The following is a 27,500-nucleotide window of genomic DNA, read 5'->3' on the forward strand; positions in this document are numbered from 1 at the left end:
TGTGCTTAAGCATTTTTTCCCATTTATTTTCTAATTTATTTACTTCTACTTGTTCTTGAAGAGCCTGGGAGGAGAAGGGGGAGGAACTCTTTAAAATTGTTACAAAACCTCTTTCCAAATGATTTCGTTATGAATTGCACAACATTGCCACATACTAAACATAAATATTTTCTTACATTGCTTTAAATGAGCTATTTTCCCATGCATTGTAGTTTAAAAGTAAAAGCTTGATGAATATTAAATCCTGAATTTTAAATGTACTGTCTTAACTTCGTATACTTTTATGATATCTTCTATTAGTCATGTCTTTAAAGCTCTTCTCACAAACAAAGGTAATCTCTTATAATCTTCACTGCACTTTCCCAGACCCTTTCAAATCAATATTGGCAAAATCAAATATACACAAGACATAGATATACTACACATTATTGCTGCTATTATTATTATTATTATTATTATTATTATTATTATTATTATTATCATCATCATTATCATCATCATTATCATTATTATTATATTATTATATTTATTACTATATTTATTATTATTAATAATAATACACATATTCATACAAGACTACAGAATACAATGTTTTTTATCTTTTCTTCAATACAACCTAAAAATCCTATTATTCTTTTTGACCATCCCTGCTCAAGTGAACATTGAGCAGACATCTGCACTGACATGTCTGCAGTAGCCCCAGGTCTTTTCTGAGGATGTTGCTAGCTAATTCAAATTGTGACAGCATACATAAAATGAATAAAAAAAAATCCTCAGTCAGTGCTTGGTTTTTTTTAATCCATATTGTATTTTCTTGTGCCCCTCAGTGCAACTTTTCCATGCAAATACTTTACAATATGTGCTTCTATTTCTATTTATACACATGCTCACATAAAAATGTATTGCTATGCCTTTACATATACACATATGAACAGATTACAAATCTGCACCACCACCCACGTGTAGACACATGCACAGAATGGTTTTCCTGTGCATTTCTTCTGTTTTTCCCTAAAGCTGGACTAATTCCCATACTGGCATGTATTCTCTCCATCTACAACAATTCTGAAGAAGCCAATTTTTGTATTTATCTACACTTCTAGAGAAGTCCCTTTTGTACTCATATCACTTCCATGTTTTTAAAGTAACACCTTATTTGTAATAAGAAGCTATTGCAATTTTTCCAGCTGCACTTTTCAGGATAATGCCTTGCAGAAATGAACATTCTCTCATAGTGCACCTCTGTAAGATGCTGCTTTCCTTGAAAGGAAGCACAGAATGTGATGGAGGTCTCTAATCCAGAAGTTTCTGTATTTATACTGTATCCCACCATAATAATGTTTCTCATTTAAAACCTCACTTTACATATCGATACAGCTTTTTTAAGCATAGTGTGGATAGCCTTGAAATTTAGCTAATACTAGTCTACAAAGTCAGAAGTACACAATTCTTAAATCGGAACTTTAAATTTCACTGATTGTTTCATATTAAATTCTTAATGGTCAAAACATGTAGCACATTGACAAGCCTGTGAATTTGGAACATTATTCTCTATTACTCTGCCACCTCAGCATATAAAGAATACAGTGTGTGAGAGAAGCCTAAGCCCGAGAGAAGTTGAGCCCAGCTGCTTCATCCAATATCAGAATTAAGCATTTCCACAGTATCACTAAAACATACAATCTTTCATGTGCTTCTCTCAAAAGAAAAAGATGACAAATCAGGATCATCCTGTGAGCCACATCATGTTCTAATTCTCACAGATATTTTAAGAGAGGTTGGACACACAAAGTAGGAGGGCCAAGTACAAATACACTGGCCCAGTAATTTGTAAGATAAAGCTCTCACATCAGCAACAAGGTGTCCTTTCCAGGTCAGTAATACTGGAGAAGAGTAACAAGAGAAAACTTACATAAAGTGTCTGGTGACCTGTCTGACAAATGAATGATGACAAGGAAAAATAATTATTTTCTCTACAAAATTAGGATGTCTGTAAGCTCAAGAAAACAGAAAGTGATACTTCCATCATGTTCTAATATACCAAAAACTATTCCAACTCCAGGTAAAAAAATTTGTGAACATCATGTCTTTCAAAACTTGGAAAATATGGTTAGGAAAAGATGAGTTTAAAGATTAGAAAATTCACAAAATGGAGACATTTGATGGCTTTTCTTTTAAATTCCAAAAATAACTCCTCCCTTTGGGATGCACAGATTGTGTTTCAAAGTTCAAAGGTATGTGTTGGTAGAACAAGTAAGGAGTATTTTGCACCTATTACAGTAACACTCCTTGATAAGAATATGCTGCTGAATATTCTGTATATTTTATTTAAAATGAAAATGGTTTGACATACTGTACAACCAGCTGTGGGCAAGTAATTCTGGATACTGCTTGTATTCTTGCTGAAGAGACTATCAAGACTATAGAACAAACCAAGACTTTGGTTACACTGTTACTATTTAAATTGCAAATATGAAAAATATCTTGCTGCTTTCTTCGGAAAATTAAAATCTATGACAAGATGTCACAGACCCTCTGTTTAATTTATATAATATAAAATTAATTTATATAATATAAAAGTAATTTAGTAATACGTGCACACCAAAGATGTTCCTCCTCTACAGGTGTTAGAAGAAATAATTAAAAAAATAAAAAGCAAATTAGTGTTGGATGCAGATTTTACAGACAAAAGAGGAAAAGACAAAGGAGAATAGCATGTGTTTATAATTCAACTGAGACACTACATGAATAGCTGTATTCATCTCTGTCCATACTCATCTTCACTATAGTTGTGCAGTGCTCTATATAAGTAATTACACAGGATATTAAATTCCTTGGAAATAGTAACCAATTTGAAATTAGAATTATGGCTAAAAGGTCATTGCCCTCCAAGGCTTTAAGCTACCTTTAAGAATTCAAAATTGAAAGCAATGTTTCCTGGTTTGCTAAGTTTATGCAATGCACCTCGTTCTTTTTTATGAAAGAGATAGGAATTTACAAACACTGGCACGAGAGGAAACAAGACTGTCAATACTGATCAGTTGTGGAAGAAGCCTTCTTCACACATGTACTACCCCATAGGTAGCTTCTGACACTAATTCTAAGGGCTCAGTGATTAAGGCTGTACACATGATGGGAGACACTGCTCAGAAACACAAGATAAAAATTTGTATTCACAGTTCTGTTGGTTGATCAGCTACTTTCCAGCAGCTGGCTGAGATGTTGATATGGTGGTGCTGCTTTTGTTTGCCAGTTTTGTTTGTAGTTGCACTACAACTGGGCACAGACAATGCCACTGAATGATGCTCCCAGTGCTTAGGAACCAGCAGCCCCAAATGCTAAATACTATCAGAAAACGTCACTTCTGGAGCTATCAAATTCTAATTAATCCAAATGTAATAGTGCTACCCCAAGCTCAGTGTAAAGCATTAAAGTACCATGTTTGGTGTTGAGCTGCCTGTGCAGGATACAGACAGGTAGGTCTATACACATAAACAGTGGGTTTTGGTGCCTCATGATGTCATCACATTAGGTCCTAATCTCACAAAGACATACATATACTCTTAAATTCACATATTATGAAAAGTTATATTGAAGTCAAGAGTAAAATCTGGACTTCATCTGAGATAATACACAATGATTACAAAATAGAGAAGCACAAGTAAACAAAGATGGGATGATATTGCACTTGATGGGCTAGGATAAAATATTTTTTTCTGTATAAATGAAAAAAATCTCTTGGTTTGGCTACTATTAGTCAATTGATATAGTAGGTATGAAAATTAATAATATTTTCTTATGAATAATGAGATTTTTTAATGTTTTATTAATTAAAAGGATAATATACAGGTGATAAATCTAAAATATATCAGAGACCATACACCTTTCTCTAGTGCACTAAATTGGTATTTTAATTTTTCATTAAAATAAGGATTAATTTAAAACCAAACCCAATAGGAGTATTTGATGGCAGTGTGGAAATGTCAAAACGAGGAACAGATAATAACACTGTTCAAGTGTTTTGCTAGAATGCCAGAGCAAAAAGATGAAGTATGTACATTTGAGAAAGCTTTATCAATTTCACTGCAAGATATGAAAAACTGTGCTGCTGTACATTCATGAAAGAACATACAGTTTCTTAGAAGTTCCTTACCTCATTAGCTGTGTTGCGAGTTCCAACTATTCTGATGAAAGATGCAGGTTGTTTATCGAAAGTGATTGTTTGCCAAGATCTACAAAGAAAATTCAGAAAGATATACAAATATCGAACACAACCACAAAAGCCTGCAATAAAACATACACAATGCATTCAAGTGACAGTATGTACTATTATCACTTAACAGGGCAAATGGAGAAACACTTTTAATTGCCTGAATTTCCAACACTGCTTGCTCATTTTTAAGTGTCTTGATTCTGCTGTTGCAATTTCATACATACCTTATATCACTATAATTTGTATGCATGGACAACAATCATACTATTGCTGAAAGTTAAGAAAATGTTCAAAGAAAAAAGGCCTGGATCAAAGTCTAAAATCCTTGATTAATATTGACTGTATCAGATAAACAAAAGGTCAGATATATAAAAGTAAATGCATCCTCCTATTAACTTCTCACAAGGAATCACCAGAGCTTGGTTAAAGAAAATTACAACTGTAGGAAAAAAAAACCCAAACCAAACCAAACCACTTAAAACCTCCAACTTTTCACACTAAGTGGAGCAGTAGAGCAAGAGGAGCAAAGCTTTCTTTGTGTGGGCCATGGTCCTTCCAGAAAGTTACAAATGTCACAAAGCATTATTTGTAGTTCAGGTTGTGAGCACTTCCCCATCCTCACACAGTGGCAATTAGGAAAACAGACCACTCTTCCGGAGCTCGTGTATAATTTTAAGGCTAGACTGAGAACACTACAGGTACATTGGGACCAGCACAATCTTTGTTCCTCACTCATACTCACCTGAGTGAAGTACAACACCTCAAGCAACTTAATACACAGCAAGAAAAGGACACCATAACTTTGTGCTCACAATAAAACACAACAAATAAAAACAATACCAGGAACTAGAGGTTTTAGTTGTGTTATAAATAAAAATCCTGATGTTCAAATTATATATTCTTGTTAAGGGGTTTTGGTGCTGTAAGTCCCAAAAGAGTTCATTGTCAAGAAGTTCTTGTTTTATCTTTACATTTGTACCCCAATTCCTTACTCCCTCCCAACCCGTCGGGTGGTTTGGCCGCTGCTGCCCAGGATGAACTTCCGCATTCCCATAAAGACTTGCACACGGGTGCATATTAAAGTCATATTACCACCTGGGAGTGGAGACAGCTCTGGACAAACCCTCGAGAAACATCTGGAGGACCACACTGTGGAGGCAGCGGGGACCTGGGGAGACTGGGTGCACCAATCTCAGTCCCGCAAGCTGGTCACCATAACCTGGGCAGGACTTGAGAGGGAAGACATCCCCAGACGTTCTAGCCTGAGACAGAGCCTCCGGGCGATCCCAGCGAGGACAGAAGCTCCAGTCCTGCCGACAGTGGGTGACGACAGGCCTGCGTGATCCTCCTCCTCGACGTTGACCACGGGGAGCAGCGGCGGTGGCGCGCAGCCCGAGCCCCCCACCTCTGGTCCCAGTTCTAATAAAGGCTTATTAATAGGAGCAGAAGGTCTCCTGGCCCTTTCATTTATGTCAGTTGGACACCAGTTTTCCACTAGTTTAGTACTTAACACATTAAAACTTAAATTATTTTCTATTCATAAAACATGAAAAAAAAATTCCAGAATTTAACTTCTCAGCCAAACTAGACTCTATCACAGAAGGCTTCAGAAATAAAATGAAGTTAGGTCTATGGATAAAAGCTGGATAGTTTTCCAGAATGGGTTCTGAATACTGTCAGAAGTGTTCATGCAAGAAAAGTGGGACCAAATAAAAGCTGGAACAGAAGACCACTCACTACCAGCAGACTACCCCAAAGCCTGGAAGTATGAACAGCTTGGTTGCTGACTATTTGTCCAACATTTGATTTTACTCTTATCCTTTTTTCACAAACATAACATTTCTGGCTTAATTTAGTTGGCTGTTACTTTTATCACTGCTGTCTGGTTATATTTGTTTAAAGAAGTTTACAAACTGAATCAAATCTTAATTTCAAGTAGTTTACTGCTCTTACTCCATGAGGTAATGGGTATAATTAGAGTCATTCATGACAACAGAAATGTATGGTCTGTGGCAGGCTTCAGACGTAGGCAGTTATCTACCGAATGTTATGGTTTATTTATATCCCTTATGTAGCTATACCTCTGTTTTAAAGTTCAGGTTGTTTCTTTATGCTCTAAATAAAATATAAAATGGGAACAGACCATTTTGTTGATTGTTTCAAGACCTGAAAGATTGTTATGATTTAAACGTTTCCCCCCTAAACAGGGGATTTATTCTTCTTGAGATCCCTTCTAACATTACACTAGTACAGTCAGTCAATCTCCAAGGGCAAACAGAACTTGTTACCTTGAACTACAAATTCCCAAACATGAGAGGCTGGGACAAAGAGATAATCATAGCACTACTTCTCATAACAAAGCATTGCCATAGTTTGCATTATGCATATGCTTTGACATTTACACACACAAACTTTATACAAGGAGAACAAGGATGTAAAGTGATTCCAGTGATTTGGAAAAATTTAAAGCTGCACTAAATAAGAGAGTTTAAAATCTCAAAGCAGGTATTAAGAGCCTGTGCCTCCCTACACACTAATGTAGAATTTATGTTCTATGGTAAGAAAAAACGTTAATTAGAGGCCATAGAATAGAATGTGAATCTGTATTTATTTCTACTTTCTGAGCACTGATCAGACACATACTGCAAAAGCTCAGTGCAGAATTTCCAAGCGTGGCAATAAATGCCACTGTCTGTCCTATGATGTGATACTAGGGAAGCTGATGCATCTATTTGGGAATTCAGCTCAAGAGCACAAAAGATAGTACGAGAGATTGAGAAAAAGGTCTCTGAAGATTGTTTTGATGACATACTTCCAGATCAACTCCTCCAGGCAGTTCCTATGTTCATTTCCCACTGCATTGCAAGTCCTTACTTTCTGCTACAATGCTATTATTAAGATTGGATTATAATTACTCCTTTAATAATATTAAAATATAATGGAAAAAAAAATTAAATCTTGAGGGTACGATAGCACTTTCAGTAAATTCAGTCCTAAGAATATCTACTATTTCGGTATTGTAATACATAGCATAAATAAATTCATGCTAAAGTTTTAATCTTGTCTGATAAGAATCCTAGCATATTTCCAGGAAACCTTCTCTGAAGAGATTATAGTGATATGCAGCAAGGCCAACATGCATATGCGTCTGCAAGGAGCATATTTCCAAGAAACCTCTGTCCAATAAGATTATAACTCATGAATATTCGTATGCACAAGTGTATTTCCAAGAAACACAACCAGATTTCAACATATACACCCAAAATAGCATGAATATTTGTCTGCAAGAAGTGCATTCCAAGAGACCCCCAAAAAACCTGAAAACATAAAAAGCACCTTGGGACTGTTGCAGTTTGTGAAGCATGGTAAAGCAGTGCTAGAAAGCCCCTCCCTGTCTCAACTGGGGCTGTTTGCCCAGCACAGTGCTGAACTGATTTTTGCTTATGGTTGCTTTTCGCAATTGTATTGTTTTAATAAATTCTTTTTTTGTTAATCAATTTGGCTACTCATTTATAACAGGTATGTATAAATTTTATTCCTTTCTCATTGGAAAATGAAAGTCAAAAATACAGACAATTTGTAGAAGAGTTATTAAAAATCAAGAATATTGCCACTAGAGAATTAATACTTGATTGCATAATGAGAAAATTAGGTGTCTCATTTTATTTTCTTAGAAAGAAGGAGAAAAACAAAATAGAAAACAAGCCAAATGGATTTGGAAAGAATAATTTTTAAAATAAGCAATGAAAATTTTCACTAGAAAGACACATGGATTTGACAGCAACAGTATATTTGAAAATGTCGATATATGCAAGGCAATACCTCTACAGTATAAATATAATTACGCAGCAAAGATATAATTTATGCATGGAACTATACCCCTATGAGAAAAGAGATTACTGACAGAACATTATCAAGGCGTATCTGACCTCTTTTTTGTATTTTTTGCTGATATAACAAATTCACTTAGAATTCTATTAATGTATAGAGCCATAACAATTTTTCAGTGGTATTCCTCAATTAAAGACATCATAGGTAATCCTCACATTTCTTTTTTAACCTTCTTTTTTTACTACTAGTTATCTCTGATGGCACTATTTTAATAATTTCAGTTTCTCTGCAGAAATTCTATTTTGCAAATTGTTTTGTAATCATGTAATTTATCTAGTCCTGCCATGCATGCATATGTGCTTACTTTACACTTTCCTCACACAAACTTCTCTTTCAATTCTCAAAATTACTTTTGATGCTCTTTACAAAAATTTGCTCCAAACTTTATACATTGCTCTCACATTGATTCACACGTAAGTCACTCTATAGCAGGAACAGCAGCATTAAACCAGATCAAAAGCACTCCATTTTAAGTCTGGGATTAGATAGTCCTGTGTTATGGATAGCATTTCTTCACCTTTACTCCCCATATGCCAAACAAACAAATCTTTCAAATGGCTGGAATACTTTTACTGTCTTTACCTAGGACCCAATCATAAAGAAGCTGTCAGAATTTACTTCTCTCATAAAATGACATTGCTGTCTTTTGGACTTTTTATGTCTCTGTACACCTTATTAATGGCCCTATAACAAATATTTTTTTCAGGACTTAGCTTTATTAAATATTCAGGCAGTGTTGATATTTTTTATGCTTTGACACCTGTCTTGCTGGTTGATTTGTTTTAGATTAGCTGGCTCAGTCTGCAGCATTTCTGGTCATTGCTTTCACAACAGAAATAATCACTGCATCAAGATGAGGTTTCCATCTCGAAGAGAAGACCTGGGACTAGCAGCCTACTCAGATTTATACCAGGATCCTCAAGCTGAAATGCAGCACTCCAAGTTGTTTGGCTAGCAGCTCCATTTTAAAAAAGAAATTAGCCTTGTTACAGTCATACAAGCATTTAACACTCTACATCTCACCTCAGCCACATGACTTCTAACTCTCTTGTTCTGCCTGACTCCCCTAAGGAGACACGGTAATTGATGATTAGCATTCCAAAGCCATGCTTGCATCCTGTGAGGCTGTCATATTTAATTACATTTTAACTATATTCGTCTTCTATAATAGCCTGAACATAATTTAGGTAATTATCTTTTGCTCTCTTATTCTCTGACTCTGCCTCTCTCAGAGCTCCTTGCAATGAAAATCACTTTCTCTGTTTAAACATATAAACAGACTCTTGGCCCAAGAATTTTCACCTCTCCAACAGCAACAGCTGAAAACCCGATGGCTTTGTGCACCTCACAATCTCTTCACCATACTCCATGCATACGAAGGAAAAAGACCACTAGAATCCACCCCACTTAAATATTTCTTCTTGTCTTTTTCCTTATTAGGCTATTGCAAGAAGAATGCAAGAAATTCTGATGTCCAGATGAATTAAAATAATGTCTTGCTATTCCTTAAACTATAGCTCCAAAATAGCAATTCACCTGCTATAAAATATAATCGGTTTTTTTCAGCATATTTTGGAATATTTTCCTAGTTATTTCTAAGAAAACCTGCTATCTTTCTAAAGATGTATTACACATAAAGAACATAAATAGTGATTCTTCCTCATTATTTCCCTCTCTTCCAGAAAAAAACAAGTTAATAAAGAAGTGGAAGTTTATATTTCTCTTGGTTTGAAAGACGGGTGTCTGCTAAGGAAGGCAGAAACATCCCTTGAAATGAAAAAATGTAAACCACCCCCCTCCAAATTATTATAATTTTGAAGTTAACTGGCTCTCAGGAAAATATACGGGGATAGGAATAACAGTTCTTTACCAGTATGTATAATAATACAAACAACAACTACGGCATTAACAGAACCAGCAACCCAGTGACACTTCTCGGCTGCAGGCTCTTTCCTCTCAGTGCAGTTTCGGGCCAGCAGGGGCGCTGGTGCTCCCAGGGGACAGGGCAGGTGCGGTGATTCTCCTGGCGCTTGGCCAGCACGGGGGAAAAGGATGGGAGAGAGGCTTTGCTGCACAAACCCCACTGGGGCAGTCGATCCCGGTGTTCCAGCAGGACTTACGGAAACAGCAAGCTGGGCCGGCAGGAATGAGCAAAAATCCCAGGGTGTATCAGATATATCAGAAGCTGTGGAGCTGTAGCTGGAACCACGGGAGGTCTCGGCAGGCAGGAGGGTGGCGGGGCTACAGTGCCGCAAAAGCTCGGAGCAGTGCCACAGAAAGGGCGAGGCAGTACACGACTGGGCTCCGGCGGTGACAGTGAATTCTTTTCACAGTACGCAACACCTTGCCCGTCCTCCTCCAAAACCCAAAGCGAGAGCCCTAGCAGCTGCTCAGCCCTTATTTTTTTTTTTTTTTTTCCTGTCCAAATCTCCAAGTATGCCCTCCCCCATCTCCTGAGTTTGGCCATTCCTCTGTTTTTCTTAAGCACCCATAAGTACTCAATAGTTAGCTTCCTAGCAACTTATGGGGGAAAAAATTCCGTAAGTACAAAAGAAAGAAACCCAACCCCCCAACAATTTTTTTTTCAGGTTTTCTAATGAGCCAGTGGCACTACAGAATTCTACCACACTGGGCTTACCAAAGCAGCACTGATCAGAGCTGAAACTCAGTTCAGGCCAAAGATGTCAGACAAAAGAGAAAGCTGTTACACATAACTAACATTCATCAAGCTGTAATAACCATATCATATTCATATCAAGGCTTGCTTCAGGCTAAGCACGTACATTTTCAATGTGCACATTGAGAAGAATGATGGATTTGTCTTTACAAACAAGCTGTGGGTCTGCTGGTAAATAAACCAGCACTGAGAGATAAAAGAAACAGTGGGAAGGATTCCACTGAATGATGAGTGGAAAAAAGATATTTGCCTTTACAAAAATACTGTATGTTTGCTGATAAATGAAATTTGATATTGAAAGATAAAAAGAGACAATGGGGAAACACCATAAATTCCATAAGAATTAAAACTTAAGAGGGAGGTTTATATGTTAGAGGGGAATCTTAGGAATCAGACATTCTGGGAAGTATGTACCTCTCAAGTACCTCAGTCAACGGGGAAAAAGAGAGTGAAATGCAGTCAGGAAATCAGGATAAAAAGGAGGCTTCGTCCTCCAAAAGTCTGAAAGATCCCAGGGGAATGCCCCATGGCCTCTCCCTTTATTTGAATAAAGTAAAAGGACTCCTCTGTCTCCTTTTTTGGCATAAACCTCTGCTGTTTGTGGATTAATCTTCCTGACAACGTCATGTCTCCTCATTTTCCAAGAAGGCATATATCTTGCATTTTGCTGTTCCTCACTCCATGAATATAAAAGCAAAGCAGACTGGGAAGCAAATGTAAACTCCATTTTGCTTTTTAATATTTGTCTACGTATGCCTTATTCTACAGTGAATGATGAAACACTTCATAGCTTATTTAGATGTCAAATTTTTCAACTGTGGCAATGCATTTTTTAATGGAATTTGTAAAAGTAGGTAACAAGACAATGAAAGAAAAATTGCATCCTTTTTCTAGATATTAGTCTGATGGCTGTACTGATAGGAAAAAGGTAGATTGTAACCAGCATGTGATGCTGCCAAATAAAAAAACTGTGTGCACAGATAAGCAAGCTTACTGAGATTGGAGGAGTATCACAGTATGCTCTGTGTGATGTTGCACCCCCTGCTTTGTTAATGCTAGCCTCTCTTGTGGAATACCTATAAAATAAACACAGAAGCACACACACCATAAATGCTATAAAAGTAATTGTTATACAGATACTCTTTGCTATAAAAAAGGTCTATAGCTACCTTATAAATTGCCTATAAAACCCATGTTTTCTACCATAACAGTACTAAACAATGAAGTAATACTCCCTTCCCCTGTTACAGCTGTAATTTAACAAAAGAATTCAGAAAAACAGACATATAAAAATGTCAGATTGAGTAGCTGGCTTGGCCAACCCCTTGCCATCCAGCCTCCCAAGCTACTGAGGGGGGAAGACAAAGCACAAGAAAGAAAATATTGTTAGGAATCAAAGGTTATAAATGTTTTGGTTTATAAATTGAAGTAAATTAAGATAAATTCTACCACTAGTCTACCTTAACTAAAACTGAGTTTCCATCCCATGCTGTAACCATGACAGCACTTTCTCAAAAGGTGGCCTATCAAACATGGGACTCCTAAAGATGCAAGGAAGGTACAAGCCGGAAGTAACAACTTTTTATCTGTTGGTCTTGGAGATGGAGAGCAAAACTCACCTAATTATGCATCTTGGCAAAAAAACACCAAACAGCCAAAAAGGACTTTAAGTACTAACAGAGGTAATAAAAATGATTCATATAAATATTACAAGAGTCTAGAATAAATATGAGAATAATAATAAATACTAAGTCACCTGTTGCAGTGTTTGCTACATAATAGCTTTCTATATTGACAAGTAAAAACATAAGCATTAACACCTTTTGGGAAAATTTCCCTCAGAAGTTTTTATTGTAAAAATACTTCCCAAAAGGATTTCATAATTCTGAATGCATATGAACTAAATTTGTAGCTATTTATAGGATAATTTCTATGATTTGGTCCCTTGCACCAATCCAAATATCTGTCCTCTATGAGAATCCTTTATTAAACTGCTATAAATATTGTATTGCACAGGATTTGCTGTAGAAACAAAATGTGGGCTTGACAAAACAGACCTACTAGAAAAATATTCTGTCCTGAAATAGACTTCATGAAGTCTACACTGGCTTTCTGACATCTTTATAAAACTTCCCACTTGAAAGACTCCGTATAGTAACACCTGCTTTCAAAACATCAGTGCTGACATTTTACTTTTTTTAGAAAAAGTATTACAAGAAGAAAACATTAAAATATAGTCAAATTGAACAATGGGAAAATCGAATGTGATAATTACCTTTTTATCTAAATGCAGCAATCAATTTTCAAATATCTCCACATACCAATGTAGGCAACTGCTAGCATTTTTACATAAGCTTATATAATTTAGCCTGCTTACACTTTTTTTTCAGTTTCAATAGGTCCCCTTTCTGTACTCCCTGAAATTTATATTTCAGTTTATATTTTAAAATTTTACGTAAATTTAAATTATTATCAATTTGCTGGGAACTGGCAGAATGCCAGAAGCCAAATATCTATGTTGTAGTAAGAACTGTGCATGTAGTATGTACACACAGATCCTTGGAGATTGGCAGTGGCAGAGGAAGCTGAGAGTAAATGAAGGCTGTGAACTGGAATCACTTGAGAGTTCATCTTTCTTTTGTGTACATCAGAGCACACCTGCACGTGACAAGTCTGCATAATCCCAGAGGTTGAACTGGGTGTTTTGTGTTTACTTATTAACAATAGTTATTGCTCCTGATGTTCACACTGGTAGCAAAGATATGAAAAGCCATCCAATTCAATAACATACCCAAGATTACAATTAATGGGATACTTCCAACTTTGAAGACTTCTTGTCCCCATAAATCTACAACTATGACTAGTTTACTATATAACTTTTCATATCATTGGAAAAGTTTTTTAAAAACATATATATATAAATATATAAACATATACAAATATATAAACAACTCTTTTAGAGACATGAGGCAGAAACATGCTTCCTATTAATCAGTTTCTTTGTAGTGTGTACACTAACACTATATATTACACCTGTCTCTTCATTCCCCTGGGTGTAATTTCATGACCCACTCGTAAAAACTTCACATTTACAGCAACCACTCTTCTATTACTGTTGATAATATCTAATTGATATGTCAAACCTCCAAGGAATGCAGTAAATTGAACCACAGCCTCTAAGAAGAATAAAAGTGAAAAAAGTAAATCAGCATGTGCCTCCTCCCAAAAGCAATACAAGCATAGTGAGGTTTGGTAATGGAAGGGAGGAAAACACTTACCCTTTCTACTACCACAGTGAATTATCTATTAACCTCAATGTTGGAAAGGAAAGCCTTGTGACTTCAGACGGAAACTCACCCACTAAAAACCCTGAACCTGAATTCATGACTGCAGTAATTTTAGACATGTGAAGTGAACCAAGACAGACAAAAGTAACAAATACAAGTTTTCTTCTGTTGCTTTTTGAAGAGAAAAAATGAAAATACCTCAGAATAGCGTCTGTTAAACTGAATTTTAGTATTTAGTTGGGAATTCTCTGCCTTCAAAACTTACAGACAAAAAACTGGGTAAAATTTCACAAATACAACTTTAAAAAGAAAACATGACTCATGATGAAAGAGCACAAAACAAAGTCAGGAAAATCTTGTTTGCACAGCAACCAAGGTATCAGGAAAAAGTTAGAATGATTTTATATATATGTGAAATATATGAAATCTATTAAGAAAGAAAAATTAGTTTACAAGTATAGAAGAAAAATAATGGAATTAAATTAGGTAATATGATGATGTTCTGTACTGGTGTGAGGTGCCTCAGGGAGGCAAAGATTTAGTTTCAAATAAGCGTTGTTAAAGTGAGAGGCGTGGCTGTAAAGCCCAGCTAGTGTGAATTCTGAACTTCTGCTTTGGGGGCTGGGCCCTGTGAGCCTGGGAAGAGTTGCCCCACCCCAGCCGCCTTGTGAGGTGGCAGCCCAGGGTGTTCTGATCGGGTTTGAGCCCCTGGGGTTTCTCCCTTGCTGTGTTCCTAGTGGTCCCTGACCCTGAACTCCTCCCTAGTTCTGTCCCTCAAAACCCATCACCCTGCCTCTGTTCGGGACTCTGTCTCTGGATCTGAGTTTGTTCCCATGCTGAATAAATCGTTTCATGAGCAGAAGCCCGTCTCATTGGTGTCCCATGTCCCCGTAACTGTAGATTCTCTGGACCTGATCCCGCGGCTGTGGACACAACATACTGGTATTCAGAAATAAAAAATTCTTACTGTGGGAGTTGAGTGTAATAGAAAAGCAAAGAGCAGAATGGAAGCATCATCTCTAAGTATATGAAACAAACTGATAAAGCCATTATTCTAAAAAAAAATAGACCACATGTCACATAGTGCAAAAAAGTCAAAGGATGAACCTAAATACATAATAATTCATTGACTTTATGTTTCATAATAGAGGTTATAATCTCTCCTGATAAAAATATTACTGGGAAAAATCAATAGCTTCATACTGTATGAATCTCAATGCAAAATATTTGTAACCCTAAAGACCGTACCTGTTTTGACCAGCATAAACAAATGTGTACTTTTCAGAGTTTTGATTAAATTAGATCCTGAAAATTAACAACCAAATTAGGGCAAATCTATTGATTTGACATGTCACGTGACTGGCCTCCTGACAGTATAAGAGGTCAACAGTTGCTGTATTATTTAATGATTTTGCTTCTAAGAAAGGGCTACAGACAAAAAAAACCCCTTACATTCTAGATCATGAATATTTGGGTATCTCTTATTAATTAGTTTGTAATCTTAAGCAACAATGAATTTCAAAGTAAAGAGACACAGCCACAACAGTTCAGGTATTAGGCATTCCTCTCTTATCTCAGGCAGATAAATGGGCCAGTTCCAGAGGAGACGTGTACAATTTGGATAACTTTTTTTGTAGTAATATTTATTTATACAGGTGCTGAGAGGGTGCATGTGGGGGTACATCTACATACATGTGGGTATATCCACCCACACACAGACATCTTCAAGAGAGAGAATTTATGACTGTGAAGGCAATCCAATGTACTACCACAATATGATTATTGAAAGCAAATGACTGTTTGTTTTTTTTATTTTGAATAGAAGACTATACTACAAATATTTTACGCATACTGAATTGCCTTTTCTTCTTAAACTATTTTTTTCTAGATGGTAATAGCAATATATATATATCTATTTTTAATTTAACAATTTTTGCTGGTCTCCAAAGAGACATTCAAGTCTTTGCTGGCATGGGGGAAAATCCCAATACCTAAAAGGAACAGGTAGTGATATTGTGGGTATTATTTAGTACTGCTTATTTTCTCTGAGCAGAACTGAACTAACATCCAAATGGATGTAAGTTACTTTTTCACAACTCTCCTCACAGCAATATGGATGAAGAGGAGCCAAGACCATGGCAGCTCCAGGGCAAAAAGGAGCAAGGCAAAACTTTAATGAATATGGTACATGCAGAGCTGCAATGAACAAGTACAGGGAAAAAACATTTAAGGCAGAATAGGACACTGCAGGTTGCAGCTCCTTTGAAGTTACTTTGCAGTTACTCTGTTGAAGGCTTGCTGAAAAAAATCTGTGTATATTTGTGGCTGAAAAGCAAACACAAGGAAGTGAAGGTAGAAGTGGAAAAATAGAAAAGACAAATCAACAATTTGAAAACCTTGTGATCCTGAATTGCTGTTAAGAAATGTAACTGTAAAGAAGCCAGACTGTTCTTCAGTGACGCTAGAATCACCTAAAACAGAAGCTAGCAAATTAAATGTTAGATGCAGAAATTCTACACTGCTGAGAGGCTCCTAGTGCTCTGAAATGGAAACTCTGGTTTCTCTCTGTGAAATCTTAATTCTTTCTGCTTAATAAGACAGCACTGTAAAGCTGAAGTCTTTCTTCTTTTGCCTTATTAGAATCTTTCAAAAATGTGAGCATATAAACACAGGGAAAAAGATGTACTTTGATGCCTCTATCGTGCAGGGCTTAAAAGCTCAATAATTACACAAAATGACACTTTAAATCTGTCTGACTTGTTCTAGTAGGCATTATTACGGGGATAATGAACAGACTAATGAGAACTCTTAGTTTATTCTTGTGAAGTGAGACTTGAAATTGAGCTTAGCAGTGTAGCAATTTCCCAGACATCTTGCTTGAATATATTTCATGTTGTATTTTATGAATGTGAGTTCGGCAACCCTGGAGCAGGCATCTGTATTTCACAGAGTTGCTGTGAAATTTGCTTCATGTGAAATAAACAGGATGAACCATAGTTGAAATATACTCCATTCAACAGAAGAAGAGAGGTACAAGAAGACTTTTGCTGTGAAATTAACTTCATGTGAAATAGGACAAAATATGGTCAAAATAATCTGCTTGACATCAGAGGTACAATAGCAGTTCCTTTTATCCTGTTCCACCCTGCCACTTGGGAGCTCAGGTATGAGACAAAATTAAGGAATACACAGAAATTAGGAAAAATATTGTTTTCTCATTCTAGGTGTGACAGGACAACAGATGCGTGCAAAACTGATGGGAAGCAACAGAGAAAATGTGTTGCAGGCATACAGGCAGCTGGAAACAGCTGAGAAACGTCTGAGCCATTTTATTATACAAGAAAACAGTTCCTGTTTAATAAAACAGTTAAGGAGAATAATGATGAATGAAAACTGACGTAAGGGAATTCTAGAAATGTGATCATACAGTGAAGTGCAGGTATTAGATGAGCGCAGGAATAAAAAAACTGCCGTGCTTGTGGTTAAATATTAGAAGCTACAAATATAAGTACATAATGTACCACATGCTGTTATGAGGAAAGACATTCATACACTTCAAATATTATCTCCACAGCAGAAGAAATAATCATATCATGATAGATATTAACCTGGTTTCATAAAAGTATACCAAGGAAAAAATCCCAGCTTGAGCTTGCCACTATTATTGTTTAGAGCAGAAGTATTTTCTCACTTGAAATCCTCAGACAACATGGAAAACACTTTTCTGTACATCTGGAAAGTGGTTTAGGACTGTTAAGCACATGATCTAGATCTCTCTAGGTGTTCTTTACCTGTGAATTATTATCAAATAAAATCTAGTAGTGAATGAAAACTTAGAATGCACATAATATGTCATAAGGTAGAAATGTGAAACATTTGACAAGAGCAAAAACCTCAAAGTTGAAAATTATACTGAAAAAAATCAATCATAAGACAGTTAATACATTTTGATAATGAATCTTGCATCCACACCTCAAAGGTTGTTTCATGTGTAAGTATTGATTAGATTTATATATAAACTACAGAAAAAAAATCTGAGGGAAACTGAACTGAGAATTGAGAATTTAGAAGAGGTATTATACAATAAAAACTTAATAAGCAATGGAAACGTGAAATTAAGTTTGGAAGCTTTTACACATTTATAACAGTAGAACATTCTGAATGAAAAAGAATTAAAAATATATGTATAATGCAGTAATGTTATAAACCTCCTGGAAATCAAATAATGCCTGCCACAAGAAAATATCAACCAGCCATTACAGACAGTTGGTACAAACTGCTTTAGAACTGTCCATCTATAAAAAATATTCACTGTCTCTCAAATTCCATCGCAGTATTAGACAGAACATACTATGCCTGCTGCCAAGGGATTAGATCCATTTCACAATAACTACAAAGAAGAAAACTTTGAAGAATGATACTGAGCTGGTGAGCACTGCAATAGCCTGCTTAAGTATTTGTCCTTGCAGGGTTTATTTTATGAGAAGTGTCATTAATTCTGAGGTCTGGTTCTCCTACTGGCCTTTGGTATCTTCTGATTTTCATTTGACTTTCAGACTGTTAGCAAATTCTCCTAACAAGTGCAAGTCTGTATTGTTCAACACTAACATGCTCAAGTCCACTTATAAATGTTTTTAAAAATAGAAGGGAACATGACTGGTTTTTATTACTGTCATACTGTGTAGAGAAAAAGAGCTTTTTGTGGAAAAGAAAAAAAAAATAGCCTCCACAGAGGATGTGAAAATTGTCAATTACACAACCAGTATGCATTAATTGGTTCTCACTTAGGGAAGGTACACAAGCTTCCCCTGTGAAGATAACAGACACCCAGTTTTTTCTTCAGCCTTTTAAAACTGAGAGAAGGTTAGGAGTAGCCTGTCACTTCTTGCCTTTGAGCACTGAATTATTAATTTACACAAAATACTAGATTACAAATGCCATTAGAACAACCTAAAGCAGCACCTAAACTAACCTAAAGATAGTTTAAAGGGGAAGTTCATGCTTCAGTAGTCTGCCAAAACCAATACATTCTCTTTAAACATAATTTAATTCTTTTTCTCATAGGTTTTTTTTGCCACTTCCTGATTATCAAAGGTGTCTGTCGAGGTCTGTGTTTGGCAGATGGTTCATCCTACCCTTTGTGCCAGCAACTGAGCAAAATTTATTTGGAGATGTCACAGAATACTTGCAAGGCAGCAGGTGAATGACTTCCACAAAAGTCTAACTCCACTGCGAGAAGAGGTAGCCAGAAAGCCAGGCAGCAAAGAGTGAAGGAAAAGAAGTCTTATATACAGAAAGAACTCTTACCCACACATTCTCTGAAGACAGGAAAATTAATATGGAATATTACTAGTAATGAGAATTTTCTCATTGAAGTATTCTGTCTCTTCAAATGTGGGTCCCTTTGAAATTCTCACGTTTTTACATGTAGTTTTAACAACATCTGCTTTGATTTTCTACACTAGAAAGCACGTGAGTTATTTTTCTTCAGTCTCCTGCAATATATTAAACACAGAACTAATGCCAGAAAGTGTAACATCAGGATTTCAAGACTTTATCAACCACTTATACTGCATTCACATCTCCAGTATTTGTAAGAGAAACAGATGTAATTTGGAGCATACTTTTTAGAAAGAATTAATATTTTAGCCTGACATGAATACATGTAAAAGTTGGCTGTTCCTCTGAGAGGTACCTGCAGTCAAGCAGGCAATAAGACTCCCATGGAAGGACATACCTACTTATTTTCCTTAAACAAAGACACGAGTCTAAGTGAAGACAATTTTTATACCAACACAGTGTTAGTTCATTTCAGGCTGGGATGTCAGATATTCATTAAAAAAAAATAGGATTTGGAAGAGATAAAAAAATACCTGAAAAATTGGACCACATTAGCAAAAGATTTGTTTCATCCAAGTGAGAGAGGAGTGCAGCATTCAAAAACAGAGAGAGTACAAAGAGATGAGGGTACTGTTGCTTCTATCCCTGTCTGCTCTACTCTGGTTAATGAAAATTACCAAATGTAGGCATTGTAACTGTCTGCCTAAACCTGATGATGAGTCAAACACAGGCACAGTGCTTCAGTTTGATCCTTTTCCTTGGGGAGCCTGTAAATCAGTAACAGAAAGCATTCAGAGGCAGACTGAAAATATGAATGTTATGCTAAGAGGAAGGACAGACAGATAAAAAAGAAATCCTTTGCATCCAGCAGGAGTATCTTTACCATTACACTATGACAGTAAACCAGAAAAACTGTACCACCTCTAAATTCTGGTTAAAATCCAACTCTGCTCTATTTGTTGTTGCTGTTAAAATTATCTAAAGTGAAAACAAGTTGTTTGTTTTCATGCATGCCATCCCCAGGTTTTCAATCTGAGCTTTTTTTATTTTTAATTACAGAAACTAATCCAAAAAGTTAGTTCTTCACATATTCCTGGCAGTGACTGGTTTAATTTTTCTGTCTTCATTAAAAAGTCTCTACCACCATATTTAAATTTACCCAACAATTTTAAGTGAGCACGAGTCACTGAATGATGACATCTTCTCAGTCTACATTCAACTGTTTTTAAGCACTAAGAGTATGGTTTTTTAAATCATACCGTGTTTCAGTATTTTTCAGTAAAAAAAATTAGTGTTCCACTACTGTATGCAATTACACCGTATGAAATTACAGTTCTCTGTTCTTTAAAGACCAGTCCTAAAATTTGTAGCATTTGGCAGTTATGTAGCATTTTATATATTTATTTAACATATTTACTAGAGAAAAAATATTGATATTATAGATATTATTTTGTATTTTTTTATATGATACATATACTTAGTTATCAATCTGCCATTACAATTCAAGTAATTTTTGAGCTGAAGTAACCTCAGCATTTCTGCAAATCATACCTGAAGATAAAATGAAACATATTTAGCTTTCTTTGACTGAAAAAAACCGCAGTCTGTATTTCTGATCATAAAGGCAAGAGATATAAATTGAACATAAAAAAATGCTATCAGATGCAAAGAAATCACCTGAAAGTTGATGGCCAGCGAGCTCTGGAAGCTTCGTGACCAGGTCTTTTTATCTGTTTAAAGCAGATAGTTACAGACAGTGCTAGGACACTCTATAGTCTGTAGACTTCAAGAATAAAGACTGGCATTATGCCAGCTGACTGCTCATCTGTCAGAGCAAGAAGTTAGGCAAAATGAAATTCTTTAATCCACATGAAAATTGTTCCTGCAGCCATTTTTTTGAGAACTTCCAGAGTACCTATGTTTTGAATCTAGATTTTGAAGTATACCCAAAGAAGGCAGCTATCTTTACTTCAGGGATGTACCTTTATTTGCTCAAGGCTAAGGCTTTGAAAATACCAAAAAAAGTAAAAAACCATGGTTTGAACATGGTGGAAATATATTAGAACTGGGCAGTCTACCAGGAATTTCACCTGAACAGTGTATATTTAAGCAAGTGCTCCTTTTCACTGTTACAAGGCTTTCAATATCAAAATGTAAAAGGAAGACGTGCACAAAGATTCATGATATATCTTTCTCTCCCTTTTGTGGTTTCAGCCTTTTAGTGCTCCCACTGCTGGAGGCAGACAAAAAGGCGAGTTTTATCTATTACACTGAGATGTCTTTGAGAACGAATAAAGATTTAGTCATTCTCCAGACCTGCAGGCAGAACCCAGGTTTTCTGCTCATCAATACCCTGCCCTTTACAGGCACTGAAAGGGCGTGTCAAATTCTCCTTCACCAACATATCTAGAGTGCATTGTAAAGCATTTGAAATCACACTGTTTGTTAAGAGATGAAACACAAACTTTAGAAAAACGTGTGTCAGCAGTGCTGCTGCAAAGGACTGAGTTACTCTCTTGCTTAATGTGACAAACTGAATATTCAGAATGCCTCTGAACTTGTAAAATCAATTTTGTTTTGGTTGGCACAACTACAAGATGGGTGGGGGCTGACCCCATATAAGCTGATGACTTGAATTTTGTCCAAGGAAGGAAAGCACACCTTATAAAAAACTGACTCAGGGAAAATGAAAGATGTAAGATTTTTGTAATTCTGAGCTTCCCTGGGGTTAATCAGGAAACCACAACCCATCAACAATCACTAAATTCTGAGCATGCCTGACCTCTGGATACATAATATATAAATTTGCAGACTGTCTTTGCAGTACCATGACGAGTGTTCTAGGTCATTCTTTGCCAGGAATTAGAACCATCATCACATAGTTTAAGAAGGCTCTCAGCACTAAATTATTCTTCCATACTTGAGGAATGGATTTTATCAGTAGAAACTGCAGTAAAGCCAAGAGAGAGTATACACGTGGAGAGTACTAATGCCTGATTTCTCCTGATTCAAGTATTCAAATGAAAATGGAAGTTTTTCTCTCTTCTTTATCTCTGCTTAAGGATTACTCTTTTTCTCTGGAAGGGTGCTTTTCAAAAGCATTGTTCAGTGCTTAAGTCAGGTACACTACTTTTGAACAGAGACTTTTGCAACTGTGTGGTCAAACTTTTGCAACTGTGTGCTCTATTATGGTTTGGTTCTTACCATCACTCTCCCCACTCTCTTCAGATGTCATACAGTACATTTATGCAATTTGATAAGGGAGAAAAACATTTGATTAGCAAAATCCTTTACCAAGTGTATTTGTTTTGGTTTAGGGTAAATTTGGGAAGAAACTTTTGAATGGAGTTTTTTTAGAACGTAAGTGTGGTTTGTTTTTTTTTTAATTGGCTTGGAAAAATTGTTTATTTAATAAGCCAAGTGTTGATAAGCATTTAAAAAATGAATAATATTAAAAATAAAGTTTTTTGTTGTTTTCAAGAGATGGCAATTTTATAAAGTTTTTTTTATGATGAGTAGCTTGGCTTATTTAGTTTTTGATTATTTTTTGTCACTGGAATGTAGTGTCTTAGTCTTGGTGGGTTTTAGGTGTGAGTTTTTGGTGGTTTTTTTTTGTTTTTAGTTTAGAGTACATTTGAACAGTTTTAAGAAAAAGAAAAAACTATAGTTTGGGGAATTTTTTTGCTTTAGCTAGATAAAAAATTTAATTAAAAGTAAAGGAGAACTTTTTTTGCTGTTTGTCTGTACTGCAGACAACACAGTCTAGGAGAAGAATGTGGAGGAGCGAGTGTAGCTTTTGAAAACAAATTGTGCGGGTTTTTTTCTTCTTTTGTTTTTGGAACTAGTATTAAAGGTGCACAACATAGTATCTAGTATAAACAGAACAGACAACTGGCAATACAAACATCATAAAGTCACCCTAGGACACCAAGTATACTCTCTTCCCTCTCCTACTACATTTCTCAAGGCAGGGTGTTTTGACATCAGGGATCACCATAAACATGGGACCTCCAGAAAAACAGTTTAACTGCTAGTAATCACAAAACCAAGGGTATAGTAGGCAGACTTTTTTATGAATGAAGAATACAACTGATTGTCTGAAGATCCAGTACCAATCTTAAGAAACTGATTCTTAAAATTCACAGTTTGAAAGTCTTGCATTGATCTACAGGTTATGCAATGATCATTCTTTTCACAGTATCTATGTCAACTAGTGAACACAAAACCCACCAAAAACCTCAGCTCCCAGTTCTTAATTTGCGCCAGTGAGTGGAAAAAACTAAACTTACTTGCAGGAAATTTTTGTGCGATCCACCACCATGGTCCACTGTTGCTGATTTGTTGAAACCTCAATGTAGTAGCTATAGCTCCGATCATCACAGTCCCAAAGTAGCAACCTAGGTATGAAGAAGTTGTTGAGTGGTAAGTTAAACAAACATCAAAGCAACCTTTAAAATTTTCAGCCCTTTCTTTTCTCCACTTAATCCTTTCTAAATGTAACTGTTTCTTTTGGAATGTACCTCTAACAGTCAAAAAAGTCTTTACGGGTTTTGCCATCTCAAACTATGGTGTCTCTATTCTTATCCTGAGGCCAGTAATAGACTTACAGGCTTACAATAACCAACTTATGAACATTAATCAATTACATCAATCCAATGATTTTTAATTTATTTGCTACATGGCATTCCCTTCTGAAGACATGATGTAAAGATCTGTTTCAGAAAGTCAGTTAAGGAGAGGACAGAAAAAAATAATTAGGTGGTTAAAAGGATTATGCAGCCTGGGAGGGAGAGAAGGAAGAAGGAAGGGAAGGGAAGGGAAGGGAAGGGAAGGGAAGGGAAGGGAAGGGAAGGGAAGGGAAGGGAAGGGAAGGGAAGGGAAGGGAAGGGAAGGGAAGGGAAGGGAAGGGAAGGGAAGGGAAGGGAAGGGAAGGGAAGGGAAGGGAAGGGAAGGGAAGGGAAGGGAAGGGAAGGGAAGGGAAGGGAAGGGAAGGGAAGGGAAGGGAAGGGAAGGGAAGGGAAGGGAAGGGAAGGGAAGGGAAGGGAAGGGAAGGGAAGGGAAGGGAAGGGAAGGGAAGGGAAGGGAAGGGAAGGGAAGGTGCGGGAAGGGAAGGTGCGGGAAGGTGCGGGAAGGGAAGGTGCGGGAAGGTGCGGGAAGGTGCGGGAAGGTGCGGGAAGGTGCGGGAAGGTGCGGGAAGGTGCGGGAAGGTGCGGGAAGGTGCGGGAAGGTGCGGGAAGGGAAGGGAAGGGAAGGGAAGGGAAGGGAAGGGAAGGGAAGGGAGGGAGGGAGGGGAGGGGAGGGGGGGGGAGGGAGGGAGGGAGGGAGGGAGGGAGGGAGGGAGGGAGGGAGGGAGGGAGGGAGGGAGGGAGGGAGGGAGGGAGGGAGGGAGGGAGGGAGGGAGGGAGGGAGGAAGTGGCGGAAGGGAGGAAGTGGCGGAAGGAAGGAAGGAAGTGGTGGAAGGAAGTGGCGGAAGGAAGGAAGAAAGTGGCGGAAGGAAGTGGCGGAAGGAAGTGGCGGAAGGAAGTGGCGGAAGGAAGGAAGTGGCGGAAGGAAGGAAGTGGCGGAAGGAAGGAAGGAAGGAAGGAAGTGGCGGAAGGAAGGAAGTGGCGGAAGGAAGGAAGTGGCGGAAGGAAGGAAGTGGCGGAAGGAAGGAAGGAAGTGGCGGAAGGAAGGAAGGAAGTGGCGGAAGGAAGGAAGGAAGTGGCGGAAGGAAGTGGCGGAAGGAAGGAAGGAAGGAAGGAAGGAAGTGGCGGAAGGAAGGAAGGAAGGAAGGAAGGAAGGAAGTGGCGGAAGGAAGGAAGGAAGGAAGGAAGGAAGGAAGGAAGGAAGGAAGGAAGGAAGGAAGGAAGGAAGGAAGGAAGGAAGGAAGGAAGGAAGGAAGGAAGGAAGGAAGGAAGGAAGGAAGGAAGGAAGGAAGGAAGGAAGGAAGGAAGGAAGGAAGGAAGGAAGGAAGGAAGGAAGGAAGGAAGTGGCGGAAGGAAGGAAGTGGCGGAAGGAAGGAAGGAAGGAAGTGGCGGAAGGAAGGAAGGAAGTGGCGGAAGGAAGTGGCGGAAGGAAGTGGCGGAAGGAAGTGGCGGAAGGAAGTGGCGGAAGGAAGTGGCGGAAGGAAGTGGCGGAAGGAAGGAAGGAAGGAAGGAAGGAAGGAAGGAAGGAAGGAAGGAAGGAAGAAAGGAAGGAAGGAAGGAAGGAAGGAAGGAAGGAAGGAAGGAAGGAAGGAAGGAAGGAAGGAAGGAAGGAAGGAAGGAAGGAAGGAAGGAAGGAAGGAAGGAAGGAAGTGGCGGAAGGAAGGAAGGAAGGAAGGAAGGAAGTGGCGGAAGGAAGGAAGGAAGGAAGGAAGGAAGGAAGGAAGGAAGGAAGGAAGGAAGGAAGGAAGGAAGGAAGGAAGGAAGGAAGGAAGGAAGGAAGGAAGGAAGGAAGGAAGGAAGGAAGGAAGGAAGGAAGGAAGGAAGGAAGGAAGGAAGGAAGGAAGGAAGGAAGGAAGGAAGGGGCAGAAGGAAGGAAGTGGCGGAAGGAAGTGGCGGAAGGAAGTGGCGGAAGGAAGTGGCGGAAGGAAGGAAGGAAGGAAGTGGCGGAAGGAAGGAAGGAAGGAAGTGGCGGAAGGAAGTGGCGGAAGGAAGTGGCGGAAGGAAGTGGCGGAAGGAAGTGGCGGAAGGAAGTGGCGGAAGGAAGTGGCGGAAGGAAGGAAGGAAGGAAGGAAGGAAGGAAGGAAGGAAGGAAGGAAGGAAGGAAGGAAGGAAGGAAGGAAGGAAGGAAGGAAGGAAGGAAGGAAGGAAGGAAGGAAGGAAGGAAGGAAGGAAGGGGCGGAAGGAAGGAAGGAAGGAAGTGGCGGAAGGAAGGAAGTGGCGGAAGGAAGGAAGTGGCGGAAGGAAGGAAGTGGCGGAAGGAAGTGGCGGAAGGAAGTGGCGGAAGGAAGTGGCGGAAGGAAGGAAGGAAGTGGCGGAAGGAAGTGGCGGAAGGAAGTGGCGGAAGGAAGTGGCGGAAGGAAGGAAGGAAGGAAGGAAGGAAGGAAGGAAGGAAGGAAGGAAGGAAGGAAGGAAGGAAGGAAGGAAGGAAGGAAGGAAGGAAGGAAGGAAGGAAGGAAGGAAGGAAGGAAGGAAGGAAGGAAGGAAGGAAGGAAGGAAGGAAGGAAGGAAGGAAGGAAGGAAGTGGCGGAAGGAAGGAAGGAAGTGGCGGAAGGAAGGAAGGAAGTGGCGGAAGGAAGGAAGGAAGTGGCGGAAGGAAGGAAGGAAGTGGCGGAAGGAAGGAAGGAAGTGGCGGAAGGAAGTGGCGGAAGGAAGTGGCGGAAGGAAGTGGCGGAAGGAAGTAAGGAAGTGGCGGAAGGAAGGAAGTGGCGGAAGGAAGTGGCGGAAGGAAGTGGCGGAAGGAAGGAAGGAAGTGGCGGAAGGAAGGAAGTGGCGGAAGGAAGTGGCGGAAGGAAGTGGCGGAAGGAAGTGGCGGAAGGAAGTGGCGGAAGGAAGGAAGGAAGGAAGGAAGTGGCGGAAGGAAGGAAGGAAGGAAGGAAGTGGCGGAAGGAAGGAAGGAAGGAAGGAAGTGGCGGAAGGAAGGAAGGAAGGAAGGAAGGAAGGAAGGAAGGAAGGAAGGAAGGAAGGAAGGAAGGAAGGAAGGAAGGAAGGAAGGAAGGAAGGAAGGAAGGAAGGAAGGAAGGAAGGAAGGAAGGAAGGAAGGAAGGAAGGAAGGAAGGAAGGAAGGAAGGAAGGAAGGAAGGAAGGAAGGAAGGAAGGAAGGAAGGAAGGAAGGAAGGAAGGAAGGAAGGAAGGAAGGAAGGAAGGAAGGAAGGAAGGAAGGAAGGAAGGAAGGAAGGAAGGAAGGAAGGAAGGAAGGAAGGAAGGAAGGAAGGAAGGAAGGAAGGGGCGGAATTGGGGGAAGGGAAGGGAAGGGAAGGGAAGGGAAGGGAAGGGAAGGGAAGGGAAGGGAAGGGAAGGGAAGGGAAGGGAAGGGAAGGGAAGGGAAGGGAAGGGAAGGGAAGGGAAGGGAAGGGAAGGGAAGGGAAGGGAAGGGAAGGGAAGGGAAGGGAAGGGAAGGGAAGGGAAGGGAAGGGAAGGGAAGGGAAGGGAAGGGAAGGGAAGGGAAGGGAAGGGAAGGGAAGGGAAGG

At 38.5% G+C, this 27,500-nt stretch overlaps 1 protein-coding gene across 22 annotated transcripts in view; it reads right to left on the reverse strand.

The window, feature by feature from the left end:
• Positions 1-27,500, reverse strand: part of BTBD9 (BTB domain containing 9) — a 160,649-nt gene that overhangs the window by 45,093 nt on the left and 88,056 nt on the right. For 15 of the 22 annotated variants that reach the window (XR_015283601.1, XR_015283600.1, XR_015283602.1 and 12 more), the window contains 2 exons: positions 23,698-23,805; positions 4,154-4,232 (listed from right to left, as the gene is read on the reverse strand). Coding sequence is in view for 17 of the 22 variants with exons in the window: in XM_023924411.2 (XP_023780179.1) it covers positions 4,154-4,232; positions 23,698-23,805 (187 nt within the window). In the remaining 5 variants the exon portion in view is untranslated. Of the gene's footprint in view, positions 1-4,153; positions 4,233-11,498; positions 11,858-23,697; positions 23,806-27,500 lie in introns of those variants that run through there. The other 7 variants (XM_086878350.1, XM_086878343.1, XM_086878344.1 and 4 more) reach the window with 1 other exon arrangement.

The sequence above is a fragment of the Cyanistes caeruleus genome, chromosome 2, assembly GCF_971803275.1.
Source record: "Cyanistes caeruleus chromosome 2, bCyaCae1.hap1.1, whole genome shotgun sequence".
Classification (NCBI taxonomy): Eukaryota; Metazoa; Chordata; class Aves; order Passeriformes; family Paridae; genus Cyanistes; species Cyanistes caeruleus.